The 21,854-nt window shown below is 41.4% G+C and overlaps 1 protein-coding gene across 3 annotated transcripts in view; it reads left to right on the forward strand.

Annotated features, from left to right (window-relative positions):
• FER1L6 (fer-1 like family member 6) overlaps nucleotides 1–21,854 on the forward strand; it is a 177,463-nt gene that overhangs the window by 100,949 nt on the left and 54,660 nt on the right. For all 3 annotated transcript variants that reach the window (XM_075214034.1, XM_075214036.1, XM_075214037.1), the window contains exons 14-19: nucleotides 2,119–2,239; nucleotides 8,620–8,720; nucleotides 9,035–9,125; nucleotides 10,544–10,660; nucleotides 12,346–12,498; nucleotides 14,019–14,211. In XM_075214034.1, coding sequence (XP_075070135.1) covers nucleotides 2,119–2,239; nucleotides 8,620–8,720; nucleotides 9,035–9,125; nucleotides 10,544–10,660; nucleotides 12,346–12,498; nucleotides 14,019–14,211 — 776 coding nt within the window. The remainder of the gene's footprint in view (nucleotides 1–2,118; nucleotides 2,240–8,619; nucleotides 8,721–9,034; nucleotides 9,126–10,543; nucleotides 10,661–12,345; nucleotides 12,499–14,018; nucleotides 14,212–21,854) is intronic.

Consider the following 21,854-nt stretch of genomic DNA (forward strand, 5'->3'; position numbering starts at 1 on the left):
CGGTATATGCAGTAGTATCCCTCACTAAGGATCCCGATTAGTTACTTTATGGTTACTAATATATGTCTAATGAGATCTTAAGTTCATAATGATATGCAGTATACTAAAGAGACCATTCTAATATATTATTTATTTATTTTTTTCTAATATCTATGTTATATGATAATATATACTTTTTATTGTATTTAGCTTAATAATCAATAAATGTGAACTGTTTCTATACGAAAGGAGTTGCGACATAAACTTTTTATTAAGAACTGTTGTTACATTAATATCAGATGGTAGCGCAGTCCTTGCATTTTTTTCTTTCCCTGTTGTTCTTTGTGTGCCTCCATTACTCTGTTCACTTCATGACACCCACAGGACCTATAGCACAATTTGGGTAGGGAACCCAATAATCTGCTCCAGAAGACCACTCATCTTCTGAGCATTCATGGGGCAGGAACTGGCTGGGCTGGGGGGGGCACCTGTCTGCCTGGGCCGGTCCCATAGTGGGCTACCTGGGGCTAGGTCACTGGGCCACCAACATTTTTGCTCCTTTATAATGGACCTTATAGGCTGCTGAGTCCAGTATTGCCTCTGGGATAAAATTTGCCAGTCCTCCTCTGGCATGGGGGCTGGTGCATGTGCAGTGAACCCCCATTCGGGCTTTTATTTCTGGAGAGCGGGGGCCTCTGTAGCTTATGGACCAGCATCACCATCTTCATGTCAGCCTCATGGGCGGCTCTGGTGGTAGATCCACCACTGGGTACTGCCCTCGTCACCTGCAGCCCTGTCCTCACTAACACAATCACAAGAGTGGACAGACACATCCCTCAATATCGAACCCCTATGTAGTATGAAATTTCTCCCTCGTGACTTTGTATCAGAGAGAGGTGGGAGAGGGGTAGTACAGCATATTTAAGGTGTGCAAAGCTATTACATTTGTCTGTCATTAGTATTGAAACAAGTGGGATGTATAAAAGGTAGAGGTGTGTTTGACACTATAATCTTCCTGCATCAGAAGCCTCACATTTTTGTTTTTATGTTGGGACCCTGCTTCTTCCACTATATAACTCTCAGTCTGTGGCTTCCTGCTGCCTCCATTCCCCTCCTCACATCATGTCACTGCCCCTGTCACATGCAACCCTGTCCTCACTAACACATCACTCATCTCCTGATATACTCTGTACTGCTGGGGGACCCTGCTCCTTTCACTATATAACTCTCAGTCTGTGATTTCCTGCTGTCTCCATTCCCCTCCTCACATCATGTCACTGCCCCTGTCACATGCAACCCTGTCCTCACTAACACATCACTCATCTCCTGATATACTATGTGCTGCTGGGGGACCCTGCTCCTTCCACTGTATAACTCTCAGTCTGTGGCTTCCTGCGGCCTCCATTCTCCTCCTCACATCATGTCACTGCCCCTGTCACATGCAACCTTGTCCTCACGAACACATCACCCATCTCCTGACATACTATGTGCTGCTGGGGGACCCTGCTCCTTCCACTGTATAATTCTCAGTCTGTGGCTTCCTGCAGCCTCCATTCTCCTCCTCACATCATGTCACTGCCCCTGTCACATGCAACCCTGTCCTCACTAACACATCACCCATCTCCTGACATACTCTGTGCTGCTGGGGGACCCTGCTCCTTCCACTGTATAACTCTCAGTCTGTGGCTTCCTGCTGCCTCCATTCCCCTCCTCACATCATGTCACTGCCCCTGTCACATCTAGCCCTGTCCTCACTAACACATCATTCATCTACTGATATACTCTGTGCTGCTGGGGGACATCACAGACATGAAAAATGATTGCAATAGGCACTAATGGCCCAGTAGTACCCCAATGTAGACAACATAGGACTCCCCAGTTGTTTTGGAAATATAAGCCCAGAACAGTTAGAGATTCATAGTTTGCCTCAGCCTAGTCCACACACTATAGTAATGCACCTACAATTGCAAGTGTTTTTTTCCTGAATTTTGTATACCTTTGACCGGTGCTGTGTGTTATTAAAAGAGACCTAAAATTATACTCTATAACATTTCTATTCAAATTTGAGATACTAACTTCAGCAATGTATGTACGATAAAATCCCTGCTCATTCATCTTTTGTGTGTTTTTTTTTTATAGGAATTACCACTACTTACCATTTTATGAAAAAAAACCTTGTGTCTACGTGAAAAGCACATGGGGTGACCAAACATTTAGATTGTACACTTCTAATATACTCCAGAAAATGGCGGATCACCTGGTGAGTGACCTTACTGCATGAAAATTACTGGGTGCCAACAGCACTGTAAGGATGTGATGGACCTCTGCGAGACACCCTGACAGGTCGTGGCCCCAGTCTTTACTCCTGCTAGGTTGCTGCTAACGCCAAACCAAAGTCAGACAACAGGTCATAGGTCAGGATGGGTAGAACATGTTCAAAGTCCAAATATGATCTAAAGATCAGGGTCACAGGAAAACAGGGAGAGTCAGGCATCAGGCAGGGTCAGTAATAATTGATAACAATTTCCTTGAAAAGCTTGTCAGTGATTGGTTAGAAGGTGTTTGGGGACAAATCTACGTAAGGAAATGCAATTGAGCACTAAAGGTTTGAGAAGGGGGGCATGGAAGACATTGGGAATATGTAGGATAGGAGGAAGCTGCAAGTGAAAAGAAACAGGGTTTATATGTTCTAATATTTTATATGGTTAAATGAACCAAAGAGCTGGTTTGAGAGAGGCCACGATGAGTTTGATATTTTTAGTGAAGAGCCACACCTTATGTTCGAAAGGTAAAAGAGGCACTGGTCGACGATACCTTTTCTCTTATGTTTTATAAAAAACAGAAGACCTAAGAAGAGCATAATGGGTCTCTTTCCAAATTTCTTGATGATCAGAAATAGTGTCATCAAGACCAGGAACCCAAGTAGTGGAGCAAACTGCTACTAGAAGTTTATGGTGGACACCAGAGTTGAGTTCTGTTCGTAGATTCATGAACATGATTGTTGTTTGCAAATTCTGCCCAAGGAAGTAGATCGGACTCCGTCAACTTGATGGGCATAGGCGTAAGACCAGTGGCAGTGTGTTCGGGCACCTGTGCTGAAGATTAGTTCTAGTTTTCTAATTGCTTGCAGAAGACCCTCCAAATATAGAACAAACCACTCTCCTCAATCAGAAGAGTGAAGGCACAAACTATGAAGATGGTAAAAATAGTTAAGAAAACATTCAAAGAAGAGAGTAAGTTAAAATCATGAAATCCTTAGAAGGTGGAAGTTCTGTAATAAAATCCACTGAGATATGATCCATGGTTTTATTGGAACAAGACGGGGAAGGAAAGGACCTCGGGGAACTTTTTGAGCATTACAAAATAGGCAGAAACAAAAAGTATGTAGCTTGACCTCTTAACAGTTTCCATATGATATAAGTATATAAATAGACAGCGGACTAAAAATGTATTTCAAAATAATATTTTAGTGTGCTTAATAGTACTGTGAATAAAATAGTTCTACTGAGCAAAGCGATAAAGTTCTAACTAATAACAAAAATTGTGTTAAGTATATAATAGGATGAATATGCAAAGAATTGGCTTAAAAAGCAATAATATTTATTAATTTAACATAAATAATCATAGATTTTCCACAAAAAAGATAAAACGTGACTGGAGCAAGAATAGTGCTACTATTAAGAGGTAACCAATCGATGTGTCCAATACTACAACATAGATGTTCATACAAGAGTAGAATCCCATTGGGAACTGTAAAGTCCCAGAATAGAAATGGTGATCCAGCAATCAGTATGTAGGCTCTGCGCGGCCCGGGGCACTTTAGACAGGGGGGCCCCTAAAGTGTACTATGGCTATAATTTTAGACAAATACACAGACAATACTAAGTGCACTACTGTTAGGTGCAGGCAGCTCCCCCTTCATGAGTAGAGCAGTGTAAAGTGGGACATACCTCCCAACTGTCCCTGTAGTCGGGACAAAGTCCTGACTGAGTCAGTCAGTCACCAAACTCAGGACTGCCCCACCAGAATCAGGACAGTTGGCAGAATGTCCTGCTCTTTCCTACCTGTTCTTCCTGCTTTCAATACTTGTTGCTGCCGCTTGGGTCCTAAGCTCAGTTGTGCTTGTCTGGATCCTGGAATGTTGGTTCTCTGTTTGGAAATAGAATAGGTAGATGACATATAGGAATATCAGCAATGAGTGAACACAGTAGACCTCCCTGCCTCTATGCAGTCCGACATTAAATCAGAACAACTCATGTTTTATTATTAGTGCCCCCCTTTCCTGTAACCATAATTTTATTCATCTTTAATAAAAAAGACTCATTGCCCCCAAACAACCCCAACATTAAATTAATAGTAATCACATTTATTAAATAAATCAATTTCCTACCAAACATTAAATAACTTGCATTCACTTTTAAGAAATAACAATCCTTTTTCCAAAACTCTGACACACATTTAATTAATAGCGCCCAAACCACCTGACACAAGCCCCCTGCTGCCTTCACACACATTATACTGCGACAAGCCCCCCGCTCCCCTCACACACATTATACTGCCACAAGGCCCCTGCTACCCTCCCACACATTATACTGCCACAAGCCCCCTGCTGCCCTCACACACATTAGACTGCCACAAGCCCCCTGCTGCCCTCACACACATTATACTGCCACAAGCCCCCGTGTCAACACACACACACACACACACACACTTACCTTGCTCTCTGCTGCATCACTATACGCTGCTCAGACAGGAAGTGAAATGAGAACTTCCTGTCTGAGGCCAATCAGCAACAGACAGCCTCACGATTGGTTACCTGTTTTCACCACCCCTCCCCCGCTTGCGGTAACCTCGAGTGGGGGGGTGCTGCGAGCGGCGGAGGGGTGGCGAAAGAGAAAGTTAATATAAACATGCAGCAGCTTCTCTCCTCCCAGGCGGCGGGGGGCCCTCAGAGAGAGGGGGGCCTGGGGCAAGTGCCCCCTGTGCCCCCCCTTAATCCCGCTATGTGTGCCAAGCTCGAGCACTCGCAACCACATCTGAATCAAGCACAGTTACTTGACTTTCTGCCTCATTTCTTGCTCCAGCTATAGGGCTATTCTAAGTCCTAAGTCCTGAGTCCTAGTTATATCAGTATCATGCTAGAACATGTGTCTGCAATCAGTAGCAAGTGTAAAAATGTGCGTTATGTACAGTAGACATTAAGGACAACCTATTATAAATTTTTTAAAATTGTCATGGCAGACGTAGGAAGAGAGCAGGCACTAGAAGTGGTGGTGCTACTGGTGGGTGAAACCTGAAGTGTGTCCATGCAGGTAGACAGACCTTGCAAGAGCTGAATTATGTAGACCTGTTTCATCTTCTGCCTCTCCACAAGTTTAGACAGATCCATAAGTGACAAGGTCGGCAGGGTTTATGGACTTATCAGACTGCCAGACATTGGGTCACAAGGTAAAGGTGCTGACATTGAGGGTTGATGAAGGCTTACTTGAGGTGTGACCTCATTTGAGAGTGTTGAAAAAAGTTGATGGATTATATGGCAACTTACCTAAGGGTATCTAGGTGCCGACACCAAAAGAACCAGCTAACCAGAGACAACGTCATGCTGAACCTGGACTGCCTACTTTGTCAGGGGTCCAGCACGCTCTCTCTTCTAGGGTGCCAACGTCAAGGTCTGAACTGTTTCCCCAAACCACCGAGTCAGTAGACTCTATGACAAGCTATAATCTGTTCCTTACCGCTCCACAGTGTTTAACAACTAACATACTGTATGAGTTTTATTTTGATCTATATGCATTGAGAGAATATATCTGTATGTTCAGAAGTGCTTCAATGCAGTTATGCCTTATTAGCTAATTTAAGAAACATAAAAACAAAACAACACATCTTTTTATGTCTAAGTTTAATGAGGTATTAACATGTTTATATATTTTGCCATTTTTGAAAGTTTATTATTTGTAAAACATTTATTTGACAACTTTTTTCATTAATATTTAAAAACACATTGACATTTATTTTCTCTATATATTGTTTGTATTTGTGAAAAATTCCAATTCACTAATCCAATGTGCCTACTTGGTCAGGCTTGGTGGTTCCATATATCTCAGCGGCTCTGGCAAACAGCTTTCAGAACACAATACAGTCTCTCAACCCAATAGGACTCAGGAAGAGAATTCTCTGAATGCCCACCGAAATCTGAGCTGCAGGTGTTATGTAAAGCAGAAAGTTGTACATTAATATTTAAAAGTTTTAGAATATCAAGTCTGTCCCACAGTGGTAGACGTAGGATTTAATTAGTGTTATAAGAAAGCTGCGTATTCTTTCATTATGTAAAAACTAGAATCTATTCGCACACACAGACCATGATGGACAGAATTCTACCAGTTTACATTTTTCTTTACCAATGTATCATTAAGGAATGATCAGGATCCCTAGAGTTCTAATCTTTTGTAAATTATATATTATTCTCCTGTTTCCGCATTAAAATGTAATTGCTTTGCAGCAATCTCCCTACAAAGGGATGTTAACATTTTCATGTTTTAATTCCAGTCTAAATAATAACTGAATGTGATTTATAGCGTAAGCTATTATACTGGTTTAATTATAACATTTTTGAATACCACAGCAATAAATTCAAAAAGCAAACTATTAAATAAACTACCACTGCGCCGCAGGGTTTTAAGAGCCTTTGGTGTGTAATATAGAACACATATAATAAGCAGCTGTTCAGCAATGCAGCTATCATTTATATTCTCAAGAGCAACATAGGGGCCATCTATTATCATAAACTAAAAGTTATCTCATATTCCAATGCCTGGAAATTAAATTTGAATTTATTTTTCACTTTAAAAGCAAATGTGTTCTCAATGCACAGCCCCACTTTTTTCCCATTACAATATGTTTCTTTAGGAGCTCATTATACAGTTATGCTCACATTTATTTTCATATATGTTAATAGATAACAGGGATTTTTTGTAATTAACTAAATAGTTATAGAAAACTAATTCAAAAACATTTATCTGTCCCCTTTTCTGTTCGCGTGGGAAAGAATCCTGCCAGGAGAGCAATGACTAGTATGCTAATCAGTCTGACTAAAATGCTAATCATTCTGCTGGATAGCACTCTTTCTCTCCAGCCACTGGCCCACACCTCTATATCAGCACTCTAGAGCAGTAAGACAAACTGAGAGCGCTAATGTGAAGAGGAAGGTCCTCAATAGACATATAGGAGGTATACAGACAAAGTAGTATTTTGTTGACTCCAAGTCTTAAGCACATAGATCCAATGATTCATTATTAGAACAGATAGGGAAACAAACACCTATGGCATCAGATAACTTGTAGTCCAACTTGTGTTCAGTAATTCAAGCGAATGGTCAGATATGCACTCATGTCCCATCTTGATTACTGTAACCTACTCCTCACTAGCCTCCCCTACTCCCACTTCGACCCCCTTCATTCTATACTCAACATGGCTGCGAGATTTATTTTCCTTTCACGCCGCTCTTTTTCTGCCTCTACTCTCTGCCTTGCCTTACATTGGCTCCCCTTCCCCTACAGAATCCTTTTCCAACTCCTCACCCTCACCTACAAGGCCCTCTCCCACTCCCCCATTCCTTACATCTCCAACCTCCTCTTCATTCACTCTGCCCTCCGTTCCCTGCACTTGATCAATGACCATCTCCTCTCCTCCTCTCTGATCACATCATCCCACTCTAGAATCCGAGATTTTTCCTGGGCTGCCCCCCTCCACTGTAACGACCTCCCACACTCTATCCGACTGTCCCCTAATTTGTGCACCTTCAACCAGGCACTTAAAACTCATCTGTTGCTCAACGCCTACCAGCCATACACCTAACCATCTCTCCATGCTTGATCTCTTCACCTCTCTCTTCCCCTGTCCCTGATCACGCTCCTCTTGCACTTGATCCCCTGAGTGACTCCCATTGTTCCTCCTGTCTGTTTGCCCTCCCTTTAGGATGTAAGCTCTTACGAGAAGGGCCCTCTTCCTTCCTGTCTCTATACCAACTTCACTGTACTAGCTATGCTTGGAGCTATTGGAGTCTTGGTCTTACTTGTTTATTGTTCTGTACAGTTTAATGCTGTATGGTCAACTGCTTGTATTTTATACGCTGCTGCGGAACTCTTGTGGCGCCTTATAAATAAAGGATAATAATAATAAATAATAATGAAGCATAGGTCATGGCAGACAGCTGTTAATTGAAGGCAGCAATGAAGAAGGATTCGACTAATTAATTAACCAACCACAACCAGTTCACAGCACAGTGTAACCAAGGGAAATGATAAAAGGCTAGATCTACCCTTAAAAAGACAAAACTAGTGCACTAAATGGCCCATTTTATATCATACCTTTCAATCTGGAATACATAAGCCCAGTTTCAACCTTTGTAACCACATGGGAATAAGCTACAGAAGAGAGCCCGGAGCAGGAGGAAGCCTTATTGTTTCAAGACGTAGGAGACGCTGCTATTACAAATAAGGGTTTCATACTCCAGTTACAAAACTGTGAACAAATAACTAGATTATTAAATTGAATGTTCTGTTAGTCACTTGTCTCCCATTCTTCGTTATGTTCCAGATCTTGAGTCTCTGTTTTTTAAGTCTAACAATCCTTAATTTCTAGGAGGAAGGATTAGTGCAAATGAAAGAGCTCATCAAGATTTCTGATTTTGCTCCAGAAGAAAAGATGAGGGAAGTTCTAACTGACTTTATGAGCCAAAGCAGGTATTTATATCTATTAAAAATGTTCATAAGTATTGTTAATTCAACTTATCAATTAAAATGACACTAAAGGGAATGAAGGCATTATTTTAATTCACTGAATGTCCTCAAGAACCTATGATGTCAACCATTACTCCATTCTACCTCTTGCTCTCCCTTTTCCCCAATTTACCCAACTACATTTTCCTGCCAGGATGGATCACCAGCCCATGGCCACTAAAGTCTTTATTGCATGCAAATATGTTTTAACGGCATCTATAAATGAAGTATTAGCCAAATATCACTTGTTGACAAGTCTGCCATTTTTTCATTCTCAGAACTTTCATCTCTGCAGCGGATAAAAAATACAAAATGGTGAACACGACAGTCCTGGACAAGAAGAGACTAACACTGTGCAAGCAGGAACTGGTACGACATAGGTCAACTCTACAGAGACTAGTATTTCCTATTCATGTGTAATAAGAAACTATTTATTACACAGACAAAAGATTAATATTGAGACAAAGTACACTACCGGTCAAAATTTTTAAAACACCCCCATTTTTCCAGTGTTTAGTGAAATTTCGTGTCTTAATGTAAAGCATATTATGAATAAACAATTGGAGACAAACATTTTGTTATTTTGCCATCTTAGCAATGACTTTCTTACTGCCACTCGACCTGTCAAACCTGCAACTCAAAATTGTTGAATCTGAGACTTGAGTTCTTTGACCACTGTTAAGTTGTTCTTGAAACTATTGTCACGTAAGCTGCTCACTTGTCTTCCAAGTGCCTTTTGATGGTGTAGGAAACTGACACCTTGGCTTTCTTTGCAATTTTTCTAAAGGAAAGACCTATATTTTTAAGAGTCTATCTTCCTTTGTTAATTTACTTTTTCTCGCCATTCTGATAGCAATATACTACTTGCTGCAGTAAAATATTATCAAAATAATGCTTCAGAAGGTATAACATGTCAGTTCCAACACTGCTTTTATACAGATAGGATTTTTTGTAATCAATAAATCAACAAAAGTTTGGACAACTGTTGGAATTGTTTGCATCAACTTTCAAGGCTAAATGTGCTTCCATTGCTGCTGAATTACCTGTTCCCTGAAAAGGCCTTTTTTTTGTATAGCTCTGAAATTTACTTTATTTTTCAGTTTTTACTAAGTAAACTTTTTGATCACCTCTTGCAGTTTACCAGTTAACTTTGTGCCATTGTGGTTATTCACTGGTCTTGAATTGCTTCCATTTCAATACAATTTGGAAAAATGAGGGTGTTCTAAAACTTATGACCAATAGTGTACATCTGAAGTAAACATATACGGGTATTATAAGTCTCCAAATCTTTCCATGACCTTGTAAAGGCATACAGTGCAATTTTATAATGGTTTCTTGAATTAGTTGACTTGCACAATTTGTCCTCCAAGATAAGATGACCGCAGGGGCGGATCTAGAATTTTTTTCTACCCCGGGCGATATAGGGGGGGGGGGCGATTTAAGCCCCGCCCCCTTTCTAAGTTCTAAGGTTGCCGGCGGCTGCACAGTATGTGCAGGTCCGTTCGGCAGTGATAATGTGCTGTCCCGCTGCTCTGATTGTGTTTAAAACACAATCAGAGCAGCCGGGCAGCACATTATCACTGCCGAACGGACCTGCACAGTGTGCAGCCGTCGGCAGCAAGCCCCTGCTAGGGGGGGCGATTGCCCCGATCGCCCCCTCCTGGATCCGCCACTGGATGACCGAGGTGTCTATGTCAGTAGAGCCATCTTTCTCCATTGGCATCTTATAAAACGGACAACAAGAGAGTCTATTCTTGTTTTGTTTAATATGGTTTGTTTGATTTCAGGAAGGAATTGCCAGTCAAGCAAAAGCAATTGTACAACAGAAGAAGAAGATGTCGGTGAATGAAATGACCAGGGAAATGCAGAGTTTTGTTGACCTGATCAAATTCCTGGTGGATGAGGTAGATGATATTGTTGCTTTCATTGCTTTCCTTGTGTACTGTATTTCTATAGTACATAAGTCATGTCAACATATGTATAAACTCCTCTAAATAATTTATATAATCAGTGAATTCTGATGTCTTCACTTCGCAAAAAAAATTAATCTTGGGATAATGTTGGCTCCTTACGTACAGTTACTCAGTGTATAATACCAATCTATCAGTTAACTTGATGGATTATTTGCGTTTGGTTCGATTTTTTTTTTTTCTTATTTAACCTTCCACTCACACTACTTGGCTGGCTATTCTTTCCTAACACCAATATGGAACAAGAGAAAGAAAATAGATTCAGCAGTATTCTAGAATCTAAATGAGAAAGATGGCTCCTGCCACTGAACTTTAGGGACAGCGCTGACACCGCGATTGCAAAAGTTTATTTGTGTCTTGAACACATATTCAAGCAAAAATATATTTCATATAACCAGGGGCAGAACAATGCATTGCTGGACTCCACAGCAAAATTTGGTGCCTGGTGATGTTGCACAATCGTCTTCTGAGCACTAACTGGGGTTTCACTGTGCATGAGCCGGACCCAAGCATGCTGAGAATAGGCCCCCATTCTGGTCTTCTGAGAGCAGATAAGAGGTCTAAGAGTGGTGATCGGGCATTGCTGGGCTTCCTATCTCCTCCGGGCGCTGTAGCGGCCACACTCCCTGCAACGACAGTAGTTCATGGTATATGAACTTTTATAGACATTAGTGTAGTTTTTCTAGAGATAACAAGTTAGATTTTAGGAGAATTGCTGTCAAAAAGGAGTTTTCTTCCTATAGCAGTCCAATGAGCGTGCCACCCCCTGGGGGCTCCTTCCCCTACCGTGTGTTCACTTCTGTGCCAGCCACAAATGCCGCCAGTTTCTGAGCTCTACAGGCACTGAATGAGAGAAGCCACCGGTCAATGTTGTCCGCAGAGAGTGTGCACTAAAATTTGTTCCTGATTGGATGACCAGGGTACCTGACCTATCAGGGTTTACACTGCACATTAGCCATTAATACCTGTTTGAACTATCCCCAAGTAGGCTCAATAAATGGTAGTGTCTGTGCAGGGGTAAATGCAGGATTTGTAGAGAGGGTTTTCCATGCCACACCGCCAGTGGGCGTGGCTATAATTTTAGACAGTACTTGGCTGCTCTCCAACTCTTCCTGTCCCCATCATATACATGGGCAATGCTGCGTGCACTACTGTTAGGGGCACACAGCTCTCCCTTTTCGAGCAGAGCCGTGTGAAGCTGGGACATACCTCCCAACTGTCCATACAATCAGGACAAAGTCCTGATTGAGTGTGTCAGAACAGTTGACAGACTGTTCTGCTCTCTCCTACTTTTTGTTTGCTTCCAATATCTGTTGGGGAGAGATGGCTGTGAACAGTGCAGACAGAAATGATCTGCACACAATCTACAAAGTGGCTGGTCCCGGGGCAGGGTCCAGCCACCTCAAGCATACAGTACCCCAGGCTGGGTGGCGGCTTTCCAGGCACTAGGAAACCCCTCCCCCCTCGGTTTGCCTATGCTGTGGTAACCTAACCTCTGGAACCTATCCAGGTTATGAGCACTGATATTTTCTTTTGTAGAGCTGGGTGCATGGGTTAAATTCAATGTTATTATCTCAAACAAACATATTGATGTTGTACTGCTATGCTTTGCTCTGCAGCCACAACACACTGTGCCAGATGTGTTTATTTGGCTTCTAAGTAACAACAAACGCGTTGCGTACGCCCGGATTCCGGCCAGAGATGTTCTGTACTCCCCAGTGCCTGAAGAGAAAGGTCACCACTGTGCGAAGATTAAAACTCTCTTCTTTAAGGTACGTAGCTCACATCAGGAGTCCTTCACCTCCCGAGAAGTACAATTAAAGATCTAACCTTTCCTGTATGCTCTACACATTACTAATTGTGACTCTGATTAATGTTCACAATGTGGAGTATTGTCACCCCATACAATTATATAGACGGTGTATCACATTTGCTTACGCATTTCTTCTAACTTTATGAGAGCTTAAAAACACAGCTCATTAAATGTTAAAGGAGCATTGGAGAAATTAAATTACATTAGACTTAAATATCAAAAATGTAATTTATCTTTATGTCAGTCTTGTACCGAGCTGCAAAGTTCTGCTAATTAACGACAATCTAACCTCATTTTGTCTTTATTTGTGCTGTGTGCGAGAAAGTAGATGTGAAAATACTGATTGTGATTCTGTTCTATTGCTGGATAAAGACAGCAGGGATCATTGAACAACCACAGAATATGCAGCTAGAATAGATAATTTCATGTTGTTTCTCAGGATCATTCATAACAAGATGCCCACATTGTTACATGTGCTTTTCCACAACAAATGAGACAAAGGTCACATGTTGGTTAAAAAAAAAGTAAATAAATAAATAAATATATATATATATATATATATATATATATATATATATGTATGTATAGTAAAGCTTGTCTTTGACCAAATAGACCTGACATGGCACAACCTTCCCAGGTTATTGAAAAGCATTAGACCTCAGTTAGAGAACCTTCTGGTAAAGTTGGGTGCACACTACAGATTTTTCAACGATCATTGGGCCAATCACACGATAAACGACCGTTAGATCCAATATCGCATTAGCCTGTACGCTCCAATGATAAATAATCATCATTCCAAAGCACTTTGTATCGTTTCATTTGATTTTATAAATGGACTAAAAATCTCTGTAAACAATGGGACAATGTCTGGGAAATTCTGGAGTGTGTACGCACTCAGGACCGGCAGTGTAGATCTCCATAGAGTTTAGTGTCACGATCTTTTCAGCCGATGGTTATGACAGATGAAGAGCACAGATCTGAGGGTAAATCGTGTAAAACGTGTATAGTGTGTACACAGGAATCGGCTGCTGATCAGGACTTTCAGTCATTGGTAAAATCGTTACTGATAAGGCATCAGGAGGGATTTTCTGTAATGTGGGCAGCACAGTGGTTAGCACTTCTGCCTCACAGCACTGGGGGCATGAGTTTGATTCCCGACCATGGCCCTATATGTGTGGAGTTTGTATTTTCTCCCCGTGTCTGCGTGGGTTTCCTCGGGGTGCTCTGGTTTCCTCCCGCACTCCAAAAACATACTAGTAGGTTAATTGGCTGCTAATAAATTGACCCTAGTCTGTCTGTCTGTGTGTGCATGTTAGGGAATTTAGACTGTAAGCCCCAATGGGGAAGGGACTGATGTGGGTGAGTTCTCTGTACAGCACTGCAAAATTATTGGCGCTATATAAATAATTGATGATGATGATGATAATGTGTACCCAGCCTAACTCTCATGAACTCAGAAGCTCCATGTTCCACCCACAGCTCCCAGGAAAGAGAGGTCCTGGATGGAATGTTCAGGCTAAGGTTGATGTCTTCTTGTGGCTGGGTTCCAGCAAGTACTCACACGTCATCTTTGAGAACTTGCCGTCAGGGTATGAGATAGAAACTCATTCCGCTTCCGGTGGACTGCACGGTCAGCATGGTCCTCCCCCGCCTGGAAACCTCGTCTATAAGAGTAAGAGCACGTCCATTTTATTACAATATAATATAAGCCTTTACACACTCACAGATGGGTGAACGTCAATCCTATGCAAGATGTGCCTGGATCATAAGCCACCTGCTATATTGCACTTCTCTTCAAACTATACTTTGTACTCAGAACCTCATTGCAATAAAAGTGATCATAAACTATAGCCAAAAAAGCACCAAACATATAAATAACACAAATGATAATTCCACTGTTATAATTCTCCCAAATAGCAGAGAAAAGTCTTAGGGCTAGATTTACTAAACTGCAGGTTTGAAAAAGTGGAGATGTTGCCTATAGCAACCAATCAGATTCTAATTATCATTTAGTTAGTACATTCTACAAAATGACAGCTAGACTCTGATTGGTTGCTATAGGCAACATCTCCACTTTTTCAAACCCGCAGCTTGATACATTTACCCCTCAGACTCAAAAGAAATAGTATAATGAAAATGTTCATAAAGGCAGAAAATGAACGCGGTTGGGCCTGAGTCATTAAGGCAAAGCAAAAAAAAGAAGTAAATTTGCTCCTTGACAAACTATGTTACAACGCAAGGGGTGCAAATAAGTATATTATTTTGCACATAAGATAAATACTGGCTGTTTTTTCATGTAGCACACAAATACTTAATAGCTTTATTTTTACACTGAAATTTAAAGTTGATCTAGGACATGCCCTACCCCATCTATAAATCTATTGCCACATTTTAAATTTACCTCCCCCTCCAATGCAACATGGTTTTGCCAAGGTCCAAATTTACTCTTTTTATCTGCTTTGCTCTCCTTAATGATTCAAGCACATGGTGTTGTTCATTTGCTATGTGTTTGGACAGATATGCAGAGATAAGGAAGCCACTGACTGCTCTGTAAAGTAGAACGTTTGAATATCTTGTTCTGGGTTTAATATATTGTTCTGGGAACAACCTATAAGTTGTAACATACATAAAGCTGAATGACTGATGTTGAAAACTTGCTTATTATTTAAAAACAAGCAGTTGTCCATTGAGAGCGTCCTTTCAATGAGCCGATTAGAAGGGCCAATTTCCTTCATATGTTTACTTGAGTCGTTTAATGGTACAGGCAACCTACGACTCTCCAGATGCTAAGGAACTACAAGTCCCAGCATACCTTATGAGGCGCTGAATATGCTTAAAAAAAATAGTGTTCATATTTAATAAATAATAAGTACATTTTTATTTTATATATCAGACTGTGCAGAGCTGTGGAGAACATTACTAGTGTAATTGGCCACAACAAAATAAATGTATTGATGTTATATTACAGCCAGACTTCAACGAGCCTTTAGTATAACAGCACACTGACTGTGGTTTAATATACCTTATTAAACACATTTATCAGAAGCTTTGCTGTAACTAACAGCTGCAAGGTCATCATATGAGATGGTTTAGGATGACTTATAAGTAAGCAAATAAAAGTAATCTCTTACTAACAAGTAATCTTATTAATCTTAAGCTTTTGGGCTCATATAAAGAATCCATCTAAACAATTCATTAATCTTTAGCACTATATAATGAGATGGGGCCCACTGAGGGGGGATTGGGAACTTAAAGTGACCCTGGACAATATCCTCAAAGTGCACTCATGTGGGCTGGGCCAAATCTACGGTAGGCGGGGACAACACACAAGTAGGCGGGTTTAGCATACTATTAGTCCTAGCTACATGGTGGTAGGCTGGACTAGCGCAGTACTCGATTGTAGGCGGAGTCAACATGGGAGAGGGGGGATATTGACTGTAGGTAGAGCTAACACACAAGTAGGCGGGTTTAGCATACTAATAGTCCTATCTACGTGGTGGTAGGCTGTACTAACGCAGCACCCGATGGTAGGCGGAGTCAACATGGGGGCCGGTGGAAACTGACTGTAGGTGGAGCTAGCACACAAGTAGGAATAATCAGCACACCAGTGGGTGGAGTACAGAGGAGAGGTGCAGCTTAATCCAGCAGAAAGGTTAGTATTGAAAGTCCTTGCGTTTGCATGAAACCCCGACCACCATCCGATAGATAATTCTTACTGGGGTCTCTGTCAATCTGCAACTGGTTCTAAATTCTCCCTAGGTGGGGAAAAAAAAATCACATTGCCTTTGCCTACCTGTGCTCAAAACTTTAGGCTATCCCAGGCATTGTGGCCCCCAAGGAGAGGTTGCACCCTCCCAATGCCCTCTGTACCTCTCATTGAGGGTGGGGTGGCTTTCAAAGATATAGTTTTAAATACAACTGTGATTAACTACCTGTAAATACTAGACAATTCAACAAATGCTTTTTTTTATTCAAATTAAATGAAAACACTCCTATGGATGCACCATGCAAAATATATTGCAAGTAAGATGACGTGAAGGTATTATGCTGTTTTGCATGTGTAATTGACCAGTGCAGTGATGTCTGGAAGTAACTGCAGATGGCACAGATGTAGCGACGCAGTGTAAGGAGTTAGTATGGGATGTCTGAGCTGTCATCTGTTCAGTTAGTCACATCACAAGTAGATGCAGGGGGGAAACATTCTAAAGTTTAAAAATGATAAAATAAATAAAATAAAAGTCTTGTGTGCTTCGCGTTTGCATGTTTCCAGTATTTACATGTAACATGCATGGTGCATGTGTTTATAGGACCAGCATTTTTAACATTCGTATATATAAATGAAATAATAATAATAACTAAATAAATGATAGAAACAGGACTATACATGGCCCCTATATTGATTCTCCCCATATCATACCCCCGCCCCCTTTTTATTGGTCTTCCCCATAATACACGTCTGGGTCATGGCCCCCAGTCACGGACCGCCATGGGGGTTTCCTGCAGAATGAGCGCAGTGGAGGTCTGATCTCACTGTTAGTTTCACAAGATGAGAATGTCCTCATCTCACTCGGGACTAAGAGCCCCAGGGTCTGCGCAGCGCACAGACAGACAGTGCTGCCCAGTGTCTCCTCTCCCCCAGTTAAAAAATAAATAAATAAGAAGAAAGATGGTTGAAAAAAAAAACCTCAGGTGGCCCCATGACATTGTGGGTGGGCCACTGGCCTAGAACACCCCATTTATTAATGTAAACATCTTTACTCCAAAACTACTGTTCACGTACTTTCGGGATATCAGGGCGGTCTTCATTACAGGCGCCACTTTTGTGTGTTTATTGCATCGCTTGTAGTGCACCTAGAAATTGCCCATTAAACGCCTCCACTCCATTCCATTATTATTAATATTAATATTATTATTTTTATTATTAATCTTTATTTATAGGGTGTCACATGAGGTCCCAATACTAAGTAAACATTAATTGTGCGCCCAGATAAACCAGATGCTGTAACTTTAGAAAGCTGCCAGAAATCTATAGGTAGTCCAAACCTAATACAAATCAATAGATATATTACTAAATGATTCCGGCGCTAACCATCCATGTTACATTCAGGAATTAATATGTATGTGTGTATAAAACGTGATTGAAAACAGAGATATATTAAAAACATTTTAACTTAGATATGAAAAGTTAAAGTTAACAACAATATTAAATATCTCATTAAAAATTAGGACACAGTGATAACAACGTAGGTAAGAACTGAATAAACACAATATAATTGCCCCGGGTACATTAGAGGTTATAAAATACCACAATGTAGGCTGACATGTCCAGATAGTTGTGAAACTGAACTTGGCAGGGAAATCAGGAGATATTGTCCCAAATAATGTCAAGATAGAGAAAGAATCTATATACTTGCTGTGATGCTTGCATCAAATCCTGATATGTAATGTCCTTAGGATGTCAGCCAGCCTCCTAACATGCTTAGGTAAAGGACAGCAGTATCACTAAGAACAGTATAGGAGATGAGATGACGGAATGCGTTCCAGCGTGGAAAGAACGTGGAGCTTCCTTTTGTCTATTAGTGAGAAAGTGGGCGTGATCGACGCATTTCGCCACGTCACTATAATGTCTTTTTCAAGGGAGATCTCATGAGGTCCGCAGCGCCATACAGAGGGAAAACAACAAGACAATACATGGTATAACAGTACAATACAGCAAATAAATAACACTACAACTCTCAATACAGTTACTGATGGCCTGGATGGGTAATGGGGTGCAAGGGGTATATTCAGCGCAGGCTGAAACCTGTGCCAATTAGCATGGGTGCAACTAACAGGTTTAGAGTCACAGAATGAGGGCCGAAGACAATGGAGGAGTCGTGTCAAGAGAGCCCAAGGAGGAGGTGCGCAGTGTAGCTGGTGAGTAAAAGTTATAGGTAATGAACACAGGAGGGAAGAGAGTCCTGCTCACTAGAGCTTACAATCTAAAGGGCAAGGGGCAGGCAGACGCTTGACACATGAGGGTGAGCCAACGTAAGGGGATCTGAGGGCAAGAAGCAAGAGTAGGGGAGATGGAGGGTGAGATGGTGAGGTGTACTACATGGTGATATGGTTAAGTGAAGGACTGGTAGGTTGTTATAAACAGATGGGTTGTCAGAGACCGTTTGAAGCTATACAGGCTAGGGGATAGTTTGATAGAATGAGGGAGATCATTCCAGTGGTGGGGGCAGAACGGGAGAAAATTTGGATGTGGGAGTGAGATGTGGGTACCAGAGGGGAGGAAAGGTGATGGTCATGGGCTACCGGATAGGGTTGGAGGGCGTATGGAGATGAGGTTAGTGATGTAGGGACCTTTGGAGTTGGAGAGGGCCTTGTATGTGAGGTTGAGGAGTTTGAAGAGGATTCTGTAGAGGAAGGGGACCCAATGTAAGTGATCTACTTTAAATAATCCCGCCCTGTGGACATCACCATAAATCTTTGCATTTAACCGTCAAACCACTACAAAAGATCATTTGAACTACAGATTTGCACGGTCAGAGTGTTGTGGGATGTTGTTTCCTCATATAGGCGATTCTGTGCAGTTTACCATTAAGGGATTCTATATAGATACTGTGACCACAGCACAATGAATAATTATAAACCACTCACCCGGGACATCCAGCAAATAGTCCTGTCTACCTGGTCACATTTTATTTCAGTTTTGTTTATGATTGTACTAAGGCTGTAACATGAGCAGATCCTATTGCGGATTTTATATACAGTATAACCCCTGCAGAGCCTGAAGATAAAACAAACTCTAAAAACAATAAAGGTATAATAGTATATATAATGTCATCCGCATATCTACTGTGCGGGCGTTTTACTAGACAATGAGGTCGCAGTGGGACATGCGTGTGCTGTGCATATTTATGCAGAGTACTGAAACATTTAACAATAAACTGCAAAGATGCCGCAATTTATTGCACAGAAAGAAATGAAAATATTTGCAGTATTTTTGAGTATATTTGAGTAGGACGTGCGCCAGTTTGCGTAGCGTAATCATAGGGGTAGGGGAGGGTTGGAACATGCAATCACAGGCTGAGTACACTAATGGTGTGTTCATTGGAATGCAGCCCATGCAGATCGGCAGAAATACTCATATATTCCTATTTTAGGCATATCTTTTGCACCTGCTATAGGCAATATGCACTGATGATGATGGCTTAGTGTAAGGCAGGCGCATACGCTGCTGCTGCAATGGCGGACGAATCTCCAGATGTGTACAGATGAAAATACGGTCACTTTCCATATTCTTTTTTTTTAAGAGTATTTTACTACAGTTTTGGGGCCAACTCTGCATCAAGCCCAAAAGTTCTAAATTTAATTTTAATGAAGAGGTTGGCTGAATATGACACATAACTTCCATCAGGGCCGTAACTAGGGCTGTGTGAGAGGGGAAACCACCAAGGACATAATGCAGAAGGGGGGCGCAGTTTCTGAATATTTTAGGATCATTTGGTTAAAATTGAGGGCTACGGAGGAGGGCGGCATTTTTCTTTCTCACCCCAGGCGCTAAAAATTATGTTACGGCTCTGCCTCCCAACTGTCCTGATGTTGGCGGGACATCCCAATTTGCGTGCTGCGAAAAGGCGGGGTGCAACTTGCTTTAAGTAAGTGTCTAAAAAAACACACACACTAACACTGTCAAAATGAATCCTGTGACACTAAGGGCAGGGCTTGTTTACTGAGTATATATGGAACAGACAGACAAAACAATTTTGGCAAAGTACTTTAAAAGACTCACAGGATACCATCCAAAGCCCTTTATAGAGATGTTTATTAGTAATTGGGTTGGAAGAGGTTCTTTACAAGATTCCCAGCAGGATTCTAACACAACCTCACTATATTACCTAAAGTTTGTTGAAGAACACTTGGAAGAAGCTGAACAGTTCTTAGTTAAGTTTTGAACTGTAAAAGGTCAGGTCAGGCCGCTCAGTAATGTTCCTGCACTATCCATTGTGGCACCGTAAAACACAGCCCACTGGAAATAACAGAAATGAGATCTCATTATTACTGTGGTTTCCAAGTCAGCCTTTACTGACAGCAGCTGAGCTTTCAATTACTTTTATACAGGGACACTGAACGCCGGTCAGAACACTTGACAGCAGCGCTGAGCATTACCCGAAGCTGAGGGCAGAGGAACAATTTTGTCAGCAGGGTTTATAATAAGAAGACTTTATGTAGCTGCATTGCACAGACTTTTATAATGTAACATCTAGTATAGTAGTATCGCAAGCATGTAACATCTTTGTTCTAGCTTTAACTCTGAATATAGTAGGATTTTAGTTCTACTCAGCAACAAAGAGCCAGAACAGACATAATTATAAAGGGTGGTTGTCTTCAATATAAAGTCCGTGGTGGAAGTGGGCTGGTACACAGTGGTATGTCATATTGCCACTTCTCCTGCTGCCTTCATTGTAACACTATCACATCCCAGTCACTTACATATATATATATATATATATATATATATATATATTGGAGATGCTCAGGTTCGGTTCCCCGAGAACCGAACATACCCGAACTTAGCAGTTCTGAGTACTGAGCCGACCTGGCTCGGTTTTTTCGCGCCTTTTCGGAATTAAAAACGAGGCAAAACGTCATCGTCACGTCATCGGATCTCGGATCTCGGGAGTTTTGGATTCTATAACTACCGCCCTCCATGGCCATCTGCCACCATTTCACAGAGGGACACAGAAGGGGTAGCACAGTCTGGTAAGCAGATGGGCGGCAACATAGGTAGAACAGAAAGAGGAGGGGTAGCAGTGTTCTTCAAAGTCTACAATGACATTCAGGAGAGCTCCATTGCTCCATTGCTAATTGTCATTGCTGAAATATAATTAATAGGGCAGGCTTGGTCTTCTAAATCTGCAGTCCCATAATGTACAGTGTTATATAGGTAACACACAAAGAGGAGAGCTTCATTGCTCCATTGCTAGTTGTCATTGCTGAAATACAAATACTAGGGCTGACAGGCTTTTTCTTCTGACTTTACATTCAAATTGTACGGTGTTATATAGGTAACACACAAAGAGGAGAGCTCCATTGGTCCATTGCGAATTGTCATTGCTGAAATAGAAATAATAGGGCTGGCAGGCTTGGTCTTCTGAATTTGCAGTGAAATTGTATGATGTTATATAGGTTACACACAAAGAGGAGTGCTCCATTGCTAATTGTCATTGCTAAAATACAAATAATAGGTCTGGCAGGCTTGGTCATCTAAATCTGCAGTCTTTGTTTGAAAGTGTATGAAAATAATATTGTGGGGGAATTCAGAGG

The sequence above is a fragment of the Mixophyes fleayi genome, chromosome 5 (assembly GCF_038048845.1).
Source record: "Mixophyes fleayi isolate aMixFle1 chromosome 5, aMixFle1.hap1, whole genome shotgun sequence".
Taxonomy (NCBI): domain Eukaryota; kingdom Metazoa; phylum Chordata; class Amphibia; order Anura; family Limnodynastidae; genus Mixophyes; species Mixophyes fleayi.